The following is an 11724-nucleotide window of genomic DNA, read 5'->3' as shown; positions in this document are numbered from 1 at the left end:
ACGATTTTCTGGTTAGCAAAATGAAATTTTCATGCATAAAGAGGTTTTGATCAAGTTGGTCACTTAGCCAATTTGCTATTGATTTAAAGAGTCCTCTCTGCCAGCAAACAGGCATAAAGAACAGGATTTTTAAAAGATCTAATAGAAAATTATATTTGGTTCTTGGGCATCTATACACAAACAGATTCATTTTCCATTTAACTGCTCTTTGTAGTTTGCTGCCTGAGAATTTTGGGTATGTCTTTTCCCTATGAAAGTCATTCTGAATCGTTGGTACATATCCTAAAGCCATAATATTCTGTTTGTATCTGTCTAATCACTTGCCATAAAATTATGTTGCTATTAACATTTTTTTATTATTTGACCTAATTTTTTTACAATTCATAGAAAACACTATTTTCTAAAGCCAGGAAGTGGCTGCAGACAAATGAAAAGTAAACAAAATAAAACTAAAGGAAGCTGGCAGTCTCTGTGCTGAATCTGTTTCCTAATTTAGTATTGTTTTGACTTTGACAAATTAATGATCAGTAAAGGAAAAATACAACCAGTCTTACAGCAATGAATTCCAGTATTTGAGTGGGAATTTAAAGGGAAGTGAGGAGGATGAGATGATTTCTCCATGTCATGTTGTATCCCTAGCATGGAGACTGTGGCAAGGGTATCAAGTTGTCCAACTGCCCCCTAGAACACCTCCAGGAGGGGAAAGCACTGCCTTTTGAGAAGGCATAATTCAGTCCTTTCTACCCTTTGTCTGTGGAGGGCAAGGAGATTACTAGCCAGCCTGCAGCACCTGTGGACAAGGAGGGAATACAGCCATGCTGTCATCTATTCTCTACACATTTGTCTCCCAACAAAGTCAGACGGCACAAAGTGCCCATTTGCCCACTCAATTTGAATTGCATACCCACACTACCAAGGGAAGCGATGCATGTTATCAGTCAAATATAACAAGTGCTGTTCTGCCTAAAGCGGTACATTGTATGTCATGACATGGTAATGTCATGGAGTCCATTTTTGGTACCTGGGCAAGATGTTCTGTCATTATCCCTGGTATCTGCCAGTCAGTGTCAGTCTTGTGGAAAGGTTTGCTCAGTTTGCTCAAATTAAGTGTATCCTAAAGGTATGAACATCTGGTAACTCACTGGTGTCACATGCAATGTGACTTTTAGCAAAACATCTTGCACTTAATCTTCTTTGCTCTAAAAATTATGTATATTTAAGAAAAACATACATACTTTTACCTGTGTCTTTTTTATTTCCTATATTATTAGAGCAGCTTTAATCTTATATTTCGAAGAAAAACTGGTTATGCATGCAACAGCAGCATGAAAAGGGTGATACAATCTAGACACGGATCCACAGACCTCAACATCAAAATAAAAGTCATGTGCAAAACATGCTCTTGGTTTTCTACACAAAAGCCACAACTAAGGCTCTCTCCTTGGAGGATCTACCCAGTGGCTGTGATATCTCCATTCAATTGGACTGGACAGGAAATCCCAAAATCCTGGAGGGATGTATCTGCCCCATCTCATCCATGAGTCATCCAGGATGAAGGGGTCACAATGGCAAAAGTTCATGTGTTCCCGCTATGTTTCCCACACAAACACCTCTGAGTGAAGGTCCTGAGGCACGCGGCTCCCTGGCACAGCCTGCAGCAGGATAACACCTGTTCCATCACCACCGCGGCTCCACTTCCCTCCCCTCTCTCTGCCCTGGCTGCCTCCCAGCCCCAAGCCACCCTAAACCAACCCAGGACTGCACAGCACCACCCTTTTCTGCCACAGCCCACAAGCACCACCGAACACCACCTATGTTTACAGGATAAGAGCCTGTGGCTTCACCACCCAAACCCAGCAGGAAGGCACCTCACTTTCCTGCACCACTGCACCAGGTGAGCTGGGGCCGGAGGAACTGAGCGAAGGTGGCTGGGCATGGCTACTTGTGGTGATGCCTTGGAGGAGCTGGTGTGTGTGAGCTGTGCCCAGAGCAGCTGTTCCAGGTGTGCAGGAACACCACCCGGCTGGCGGTGGGCAAAACAGGCGGGGCGCAGATCTGGCTGCCTGCACACGGCTTCTCGGGCTGATGGTGGAAAGCGATGCCCTCAGTCAGGCTCTCAAAATAAGGGCAAAAAACCAGAAATGGCAGAAGGGACAGAACTGAGGGCAACAAAGGGAAGTAATGAGAGGAGGGGAGCGTGCTGCTGAATGACTCAGTTATGCTTTAAATGTCTTTTTTTTGCAGTTTACGTTGTTGGAATGTGTAATCCATTCACCATTACTGAATGCAATTCTCTGCTCATGGTGTTGCAACTTGTATGTGAATTTTAATCTTGAAAGGATTAATGTGCAGGGAGAGGGAGGGAGCTGGTAGTTTGGATTGTATTGCTAATATATTTAATAAAACTAATATAAAGTAACATCACAGAGTTTTACTGAAAGAACATCTAAACTGAATGACAAATAGGAAAACAACAGGAGAAGGAATTGTGTGTGCTCAGTTCTTCTCAAAGTTGTGCAACAGAAAGGTGCTGAGCTTCAACCACTGCATTTCAGTTTTGTCTTCTGTGCAGTTCAGGTTGTTTCTTCTCACTTCTCTGTTTATGAGGGTCCCAGTTTATCAATAACAGTGGGGAGTTTTGAGGAAATGTTGACTGTAGAAAAGCATATTTTTTATGGATAAAATCATGTGACATAAGCATACAGGCACACGTGCATATATAAAAACAAATTTTCAGATCTGGAGATGTAAATTGAGCAGGTGACTGCTATCTTCTGTGCTATGGATATCCCAATAAAACATATCAAGCAGCAGAAGAAATGGAACAGTATTACAGGTAAAAATTATAACACATTAATGGTCTAAATTCTCAGGAAAATCCACAGAAGCAAAAGCTTGAGGCTTGGAAATTTTAAAAGGTATTTTATGGACATACAGCTCCTCTCCTATTCAAAGTCTTATGGTCTTAGGAAGAACCCCAGTCTCAATTCCAGGCTCCTCTCCAAAAAGGCATTACAAGTATTCCTCAGTTTCTTCACTGCTCATAAAGCTCTATAATGGGTCTGGGATCCAGATTCAGAGGGCTTAATATCACATAGGTCTTTATTCTTCCTACTGCATGGACATCTCAAGAGTCCTAGCATGAGTCAAAGAACAAGAGGAGACTCATGAATTTAGATGGACATTATAACCTCTGAATGTGGGCCCTGTCAGTGATCATTACTTGACTGACAGTGAACTGACATGTCTGGATACAAATGGCACATCTCAAAAGATCACTACTTGTCAAGGCAAAGTTTTTTTACATGGCTTACTAAAGAGAAAATCAGCATTACAGTCTTAATCCTGAACTTTTTGACTCCTACAACTTTCATAAAGCTTGTGATTACAAGGATTGGATGTGATCTGCCAGGGTAGATAATATACAGATACCTGCCACAGCAACCAGATGGATGCCAGCTGTCTCTGCCAGCACTGTTTTATAAAGGATAATCCCTATCCTTGAGTGGAACACATTAACGTGCTTTCACTTCATCAGATCAAAAAGCTGTCTCTCAGCAGGTACTTAATGCAGAAGAGACAGTTCCATTGAGAGAATCTCCTCCAGTTTCACCTGCCAGTACCTTCCAATGATTTGAAAGTCATGTCATCTTTAGATTTGCAATCTGGACAGCGGTGAACACTAAAGCTTGGTCCGGTTAATGCATACACCCACACTGATCTTGATCATCAAACATGAGCAGTCAAGGCAACTCAATTGACTTAACTATGGTTATGTTTTTTTTCTCGATGTACAGATGATAGAGCTCAGCAGAGAGGACTGAAACCTAAGGGAGCAGAATATTAGTATCCAAGAACACATATCCACTGCATCCAGGAATCCCTTTAGTACTCATTTCTCCTCTTTCCTCTATATTACAGTGTAGGGAACAGCCAAGGAACATATTCCAGCTCTCTGACAGCCCCTGGAAGCCAATCTGTGTAAGGGTGGTAACAACACTGTTAAACAATTCATAAACACTGGAGAATGCTGAAGAGCAAAAGGTCTGAGTACAGATGATACCATGTCACCAGGATGCCATATGTGTAAAACTTGCACAGAGAGTACCTGGTCTCAGTTGGTAAATTAAGTATTTCAGAAAGTATCTTTGAAATCATGTTTTGTTTTGTTTTTATTTAGCTCAATACATGGAATAAATTAACATCAGCTCTATGAAACTCATGACTCATAGAAGCTGTCAATTTTTTGAGGAGCCCTAAATATTTGATTGAGTTCTATTAAAGCCAGTGGGCTTTTTTACCCTGAGTGTCTCTATGCCAAACAGAAAATAAGTTATGCTGTTTTGAAAGTTCACAGTAAAATTAATCCTAAAAAATGCACAAAATTTTATAATAATTTTTTGCTGCTTGCATGTTGCAATCTTTTAAGAACATTTTCCAAGCCACATTGACTTCAGGAAGGTAAACCTCCTGAAATTACTGGCTTTTTGTTGTTATTGTGATAATTTGTATAGTTTAGATTTGGTACAACATATCCTCCAATATTGTTTTGCAAATTAGAGCCTTGTCCTATTTCCTTTGAAGCTGGCTAGCAGAAGTCTGCTGTTTTCAATGGGAGGATAATTCCCTTTTGTGAATAAGGAAAAGCAGTTATGTAAAATAACACTGTCAGAAATTAGGAATTCCCCAGTGGTGTCTATAAACTCAAAGAATTGAAATTCTTACCAAATGTTTATCTCAAAAACAACGAAACACAACATGTTTTGAACAGACTTGCTAAAAATTGAAGGGAAACATCTCTGTGCGTTGGTGATACAGTCAAATAGATGTATACTTCTATGTTTATCATTATTTTCAATTATCATTGCTATTACACATGAGCACAGAAAGTTTCTTTTGTCCAGTTCCAATTTACATATCTAATTTTTTCAATGTCCATTGGCTTCACATTTAAGAGCATGGAAATTTAAAAGGAAAAGTGGTATTTCTGATCTTACATAGTAGCTGTGCTTATTGCATTACAAAATCAGCAGTTTTAATTCTGGAGTTTCTCATAATTGCTATAAATCATTGCTATATATTGGGTTGTGATTGGATATCTCTCCAATCACAATCCAATATACAGCAATGATTTATGACATATTTTCTTGAAACTGATGACCTTCATTGAAATGATGATGTATGCTTCCAAGCTTCCAAGAAGGGACCACTCCTGGGGGTATTAACAATGCTCATGAGTACAACATAATGAAACCTCTTTTCATCGTGGACATTCATGCTTTTCTGCTATTCAAGAGGTATAAAGGACCTAAATACAGGCTATATGAGTTACAGCCTGAAGGGAGCTTCCAGACTGACTGACAATCACAGCTGGACACTTCCCGCCCTGCTGCCTCTGGGAGGCCCCAGCCAGTCCTGAGCTGCTCCTGCAGCACCCTCAGCTGGCACAGGTCAGAGCAGGACCCAGCCCGCTCCCCTCTTTGCTGGGACCAGGGCTTGCACTGGACATGCAAACACTAGGCAGTTGTCACTGTCATCTTGACAGACTGCTGCACCCCTGGCACCCAGCAAGACTGGGACTCTGATTGAATCTGCTTAAGTGAAGTTGTGCAGAGGTGAACACACACCAGGACAAACTCTCACCTCTCCTGGCAGGCAGTCAAGGGCACCCTTCATGTTCCCTGTGCTGCCAAGCCCCTCTCCTAGGCCCCTTCTGCCTCTTGCTGCTGCTGCATTCCCATCCCTGTGCCAGTCCTTACTTGCAGCAGGTCTGTCCTGCATTCCTACACATGGATGTCTATTGAGGCATCCTCTCAAATGCGAGAACAGCTATGTAAGTGGGTTTCAAACTGGGGGCATGGAAGTCAGCCAGGGCAGTAGCAGATGCCCCTCTGTCCCTCTCCTGCATGTTCAGGTAGCCCAGGCATTGCATATTCTGTGCCAGCTGGGGGAAATGCAACAGCACTTCAGAGCATAAAAACAACAAAAACCTTCAAGCTACAAATGTCATCTTGCTTCTTACAAAGAGAAGACAACAGAATTATTGTGCTTTCCACATTTAAGATAAAGGAAGGGGTTACAGGAAGAAAACATTTGCTTTTTTTTAAAATGGTAACAGAGTGAAACTTCCTTTACCTTTCCTACTTTGGAACAGCCACTTTCTGGTGCATTCTGTGAAAGAGATGTTAGATTCCATGCTCCCAGCCTTTGATCAATATCGGGCTTCCAAAGATCAAGAAGCCAGCATAGATGTTTCTTCTGAATGCTGCAGGATTCTTTCTGTCTTTTTCAACCCTTCTGGCATGGTGCTGGCTCCTGCCAGGAACAGGGTACTGCACTAGGCAGACTTGCCTTGAGCCAGCTGGACACTTTTGCTGATCCTAAAATGAAGGTGTAGTGATGTAATTAGAGAGAAACTTCTGTTTTTAAATTCAAGTCAGAGAAGCTAAGGCTGCAACCTCAGGGCAGAGTGTTCACAGTCTCAGGAAGAAACCTTGCAGAAATCCAGCTTTACACACAGGCCCAGTAAGTTAGAGAAACCAAACAAGCATCCTCAAAGCTGGTGCCTGGGTATCCCCTCATCACCTTGACACTTAGTTGCCTTTGACAGACCTGAGCCTTTGCAGGAGCCAGCCAGTAAAACTGTATGAGCACACGGATCAGCTTCTGTGCTAGCACTCCCCCACAGGGATGGGGCTATCGGCTCCTGAAATTCTGTGCCTTGATATTGCTGTGACCAAGAGTGGAAGCCAAGATTTCAAAAGCTCTGTGTGTTATCTTTGCAGAACAGACAACCGCTACTGTAATCTGCACTTTAAGAACATTCCGTGGGGAGGAGACACCGAACCAGGGCTCTCACTTGAAAGCCTTTGTGTTGTTCCAGAAAACTGGCCATAGTGGAGAATTCCAGAATGATTCCATCTCATGTAATTCTCCATTTCTGCTACAAGTGACCATCTGCCTTCTCTGGCCATGAACTTGGGGATGGCTTCTTTTCTAAAGGGAACAGATGATTCATCTTAACCTCAGTAAAATTTGTATATCTGTGTTGGTTTAAGTATTCAAGCTGTCTTTGAAAGAAATAACCCTTACTTTAAAATGAAGAAAGCATAAAACCGATGCATTCGTTGTATTTCAAAGATCCCGAAAGCAGACACGAGGTGTTCCTCAGCTCTTGGTGCAGATTTGCAAGTGAACCACAGCAGGACTGGGCCCAGGAAGGTTCCTCACCTGCAAAAACTTTTTGGAGCAGGCAAACAGTGCCTGCCCATGCCAAGGACAGGCGGCACCTGGGTGTGACTGAGTTTTTCTGCCAGCTCCACCAACATGGAAACCCGACAGGAAACCCTCGCCCGCTTCGTGAATGGGGAAAATTAGAGGTTTTCTGGAAAAACTTTCCAGACCTGTATTTGGTGTAGGCTTTCTCGAGCCCCTGCCCGTCGTCCCTGCAGGTGCATACACCAGACCCGCGGGGCCGGGGCCGGTGCTTCGCCTCGCCTCAGCCCGGGGCCGCGGCGGCGCGGGGCTCGGCCCCGCTGAGGCGCCTTCCAGCGGCCCGGGAGAGCCGCGGCAGAACCTCGGCGTCCCCGGCGGACAAAGCAGTGCCCCTAGCAGCAACCCCCGCCGCTGCCACCCCCGCCCCATCCCCGGCTCTCGGGGCGGGGCGGAGGGGGGCGGGCCGGGCGGAGGAGCCGCCCCACGCCGGTGCCGCCGCCGGGGCGGGCGGCGGGGAAGGGGCGGAGAGCGGGGGCGCCACCACCGCCCCCTGGCCCGCCCCGCCCGCCGCGCCCCGTGGTGCCGGCGCGGGCGCGGGGCCGAGGCAGAGGCGGTGAGGCCGGCGGGGCGCTCGTACTGCGCCCGCTGCCGCCGGGCATGGAGGGCGCCGAGGCGGCCGCCCGCGCCAGCAGCAGTTCCAGCTCCAGCCCCGCGCCGCCCCGCTGCTCCTCCTGCGGCCCCGGCCCGCCCGGCGGCGAGGCGGCGGCGGCGGCCATGGAGGAGCCGGTCCGGGCGGCTCCGTCCCCGGAGGTAACGGCGGCGAGGAAGCAGCAGGGGGTGAAACGGCATCACCACAAGCACAACCTGAAGCATCGCTACGAGCTGCAGGAGACCTTGGGCAAAGGCACCTATGGCAAAGTCAAGCGGGCCATCGAGAGGTTCTCTGGCAGAGTGGTAAGGCAGCCGAGCGGCTTCTCTCTGCCTCTTCCTCTTATATGTACTCTTATGTATACAGGTATATATATAAGATCATATTCCAGCGCCGATTTCGGAACAGAGCTGGCCGGGTGCATCCGTCTTGTATACGGGGCCGGCGTGTGGTGCCAAGGCGGGGACCCGCTCAGCATCGCACCCGTGCCTGCGGTCCGCGGCTTTGTTCAACCCTGCAGAGAGACTTTCATCTGAGAGGAGTGGTAGAGGCATTGTAGTAGCGCACTGGTACATTTTGGAGAGATGTGTTATTGGAAAATTAGGGTGACTTTTTTTTTTTTTCTGATTTTTTTTTTTTTTTTTAACATGCGTGTCCACTGTGAATAGTTTTTTGCCCAGTGGAAATTCACGTTTTGGAGAAACCTGTCACATCCCCGGCTAACCAGTGCTGCTCACAAAGTACTGTCAGAAGGGAAAACGTTTGCTTCTCTGGTTAAAAATGCTGTGATTCGCTCATACTTCTGTGAGCTGAACTTTGCTGACACCTAAAAAAATTGCAGGGACTGCAGCCCACCCCATTGGTTTTTATGATCCATTTCACTGCTCTGGTGCTGGCTGGCTTGAGACTTCAAGCAGCCTGGGGATTGTCCATCAATAACTCAGCTTCAGCATTTCCTCACTGGTGCAGCGCTCCAGCCGGGCACAGAAATGCAATTGAAGCAACGTACACGTTAGTCAGAATTATTATCATTTTTCCTTCCCAGAAATACATAACTATCCACAGAGGGCAGGGGAATGAGAGGTGGGCATTTTTGTGTTAAAGAGATAGGGGTTTTTTACAGAGGTCTTTGTCCTGAAGTGCACTATATGAGTTTTCACTGGACTTCATCTAAAAGCGAAGCATTTCCTGGTGATGTTACATTTACCTTTCCCTTTCAGTTGCTGGGGAGCTCAGCACGCACCCAGAGGCAGAAGGGCCTGTAAAAGAAAATGAAATTTCAGATGCTATGACTTTAATAAGGAACACTTTGCAACTGAATATCTTTGTGTTGACAGTGAAAATGAGAGTTCCGGCCAAGTTGTAGTCATATCATATATGCTTTCAGTTTATTAGCTCATCTGGAGGCTGGCTGAAGAGAAACCAGAGATGGACATCTCTGCACATGCTCACTCTAAGTCCATGATTTTTAAAGTTTGCTGTCTTGGCTGTTTTACGACTTCAGGCTAACAAAAGCTTCAGGGCTTTATTATATGCTTACTATTATTTTTTAAGTAGATTAGTTTTGAGTTGCATTGTAAAATGTAGTGAATAAGCAAATAAGTTGAAAACATCTCTTTTCAAGGAGTTGAGAAATAAACAAAAAAAGAGTGGCAGTAATGTACCATGAGATTTGGGTTTGGAAAGAGCTCTCACAGAGGAAGGGGTGTAGAGTAGGTAGATGTGTGTCTTATCTAACTTAACAATACGCTAGGTCTTTCCATATTTTGCTAACTGTCAAGCTCTTCAGCTGCACAGTTAGAGTATACTTTGATGTTATCGTCAACTGAATTAGTATGGCCAATGCCATCTTGAAATGGAGAGAGTGAAAATCAGAATCCCTATGCAATCTTAAATGCAATAAAAATATATCATTTGCTGTATCAGCTGGTATGTAGAAGCTGAACAAGTCCTTACCAGGGTGTGAGTTTTTTACCGGAGTAATGCAAGCCTTGGCGTGTGGCACTCCGTAATTATTAACTAGTCTGCAGGCGAGCTCTGGCGAAACGTGTCTATTTGAACTGTAACATCTGTGAGTGTATGTAAAATATCCAGAGTTTGTCTGCTTGCAGAATAAAAGCTAGTTGTCAGGAATCCAGCCAGATCTTGGTGAATGGAAAACACTTCTTGTTTTCTGACAATTCCCTTGTCTGACTGTTACTGATCACTGTGGACACTGATTCCTTTCCATGGGTGAGATAAGAGAACTGACTGGAGATGACTGATCAGAGAGCAGCAGTTTTTCTTTGCTTTTTCCACCCCTCTTTCTCTTCCCTTTCCTCTTCTCAGTTCTTTTTAGGGGCAGTGGTTGTGTTATCCATGAGCAGGTTGGACCAGATGCTGCCGTGTCTAGCAGGGAATGCGATGTGGCTGGCGCTGTCTGTTGCCCCATATCCAATGCCAATCCTATTGCAACCAGCAGCAAGAGTCCCAAGGGTGCTCTTGTGCCGGCTGTTTGCTTCCTACTCTGTTACTGGTTTAGCTGATCATCACTTTTTTTACTCAGTGGTAAGCAGGTATTTAAAGCTGAATGGTAACAGATTGCAAAGCTGGACCTTGTGTTCCCATTCATCAGTCTTGTTCAAGCAATTCTCCTGTTTAGCCTTTCCACTTCTCTTGTCTGTCAAGAATTTCTGTAGCTGTATGGAATTTAATAAAGAGGTTTACGTGATTAGCCAGGCTTTTAATATGAAACACAAACTTTGAATTTGTTGTCATCTATATAAACAGAGCTCAGAAATGAAATAAACTGTTAGGTTTGGGTAAATAAAGTAAAACCAAGGTGAGAAGGCAGTTCAGTGCAAAGTACAGATGTGCTTTAATGCTATGCCATTGGAAATCAGTAGCAGGATTTCTGTTGACTTAAATGAAATTAGTATTTGGCATGTGATAGCAGGTTACAGGTTTATTCAAATTGTTATTCCTCTTAACTTTAACTTAGTTGTCTTTCCTTGTAACGCAGTGAGATGTGATCATAAAGTTTCCTGCCATAAAGTTCCAGGGTAGATTGTATGATACATTTGGTTTGTTACTGGAAACAACTTAGGTGAATTTGTGCATTAGTTACCACAGTGACTACAGACAGTATTGCATGCTGCATGGAGCAGTTAAAATATTGCCCAGTATATGATGTATGAGGTGCCTAATTTTGCCAGCAAGGTTTCTTCATTTGTGCTGTCTCAGTATACGCGGTTATAACTTTTGACATTTTAAATTAAGGCACCTGTTAGCAACACTCATGTTTCTGTGGGTGTTTTTTCCACTTGTCATCTTGCACATGTTAAACCAAAGAACGGAACTTTTGTTAGTGTTATGTATTCAATGTCTGTTAGCCAAGAAATCCACAGTTACGCTTATTTCAGCCTTATTTAAGGTGTGTATTGACCACCTCTGGCTGATTCTATGCATGGTGCATGAAGATGGTAAATGCTGCTGGATTCTTCTTTGAGTAGATGATTTCACTGGGGTAATCTTGATTACGGATAGGTGTTTTCTGTTTGCCGTTTGCAAAAGCCAGGAAGTTTGTCTCCCTTTCTCTCCTTAGCCTGCGCTTGGGAGGTGATGGGGAGTAGCTGCAGGAGCCTGCCTGCCCTCCTCCTTCATCTTCCTCTTTCTGCCCGAGCCACGACATCTTTTCTTCCTCCTCACCAGCAGGTGGAGGAAGCACTATTCTCCTCCAGCCGTTCGTCCGGAAAGTTAATTCTTTTTGGAATTGATGACAAGCAGCAGCCCAGCATGGAGAGTAGGCACATGGTGCATATTTGGGCAGCCATGTTATATGTGGTGGCTGCCGTGTGTTATTTATCTCTTTTGCATAATAA

At 44.6% G+C, this 11724-nt stretch overlaps 1 protein-coding gene across 1 annotated transcript in view; it reads left to right on the top strand.

Annotated features, from left to right (window-relative positions):
- Positions 1–7681: 7681 nt before the first annotated feature.
- NUAK1 (NUAK family kinase 1) overlaps positions 7682–11724 on the top strand; it is a 46753-nt gene continuing 42710 nt past the window's right edge. Inside the window, exon 1 of the mRNA XM_005491181.4 lies at positions 7682–8169. Coding sequence (XP_005491238.1) covers positions 7873–8169 — 297 coding nt within the window. The 5' untranslated portion in view covers positions 7682–7872. The remainder of the gene's footprint in view (positions 8170–11724) is intronic.

The sequence above is a fragment of the Zonotrichia albicollis genome, chromosome 4, assembly GCF_047830755.1.
Source record: "Zonotrichia albicollis isolate bZonAlb1 chromosome 4, bZonAlb1.hap1, whole genome shotgun sequence".
Lineage (NCBI taxonomy): Eukaryota > Metazoa > Chordata > Aves > Passeriformes > Passerellidae > Zonotrichia > Zonotrichia albicollis.
This window is presented reverse-complemented; position numbering and strand designations above follow the sequence as displayed.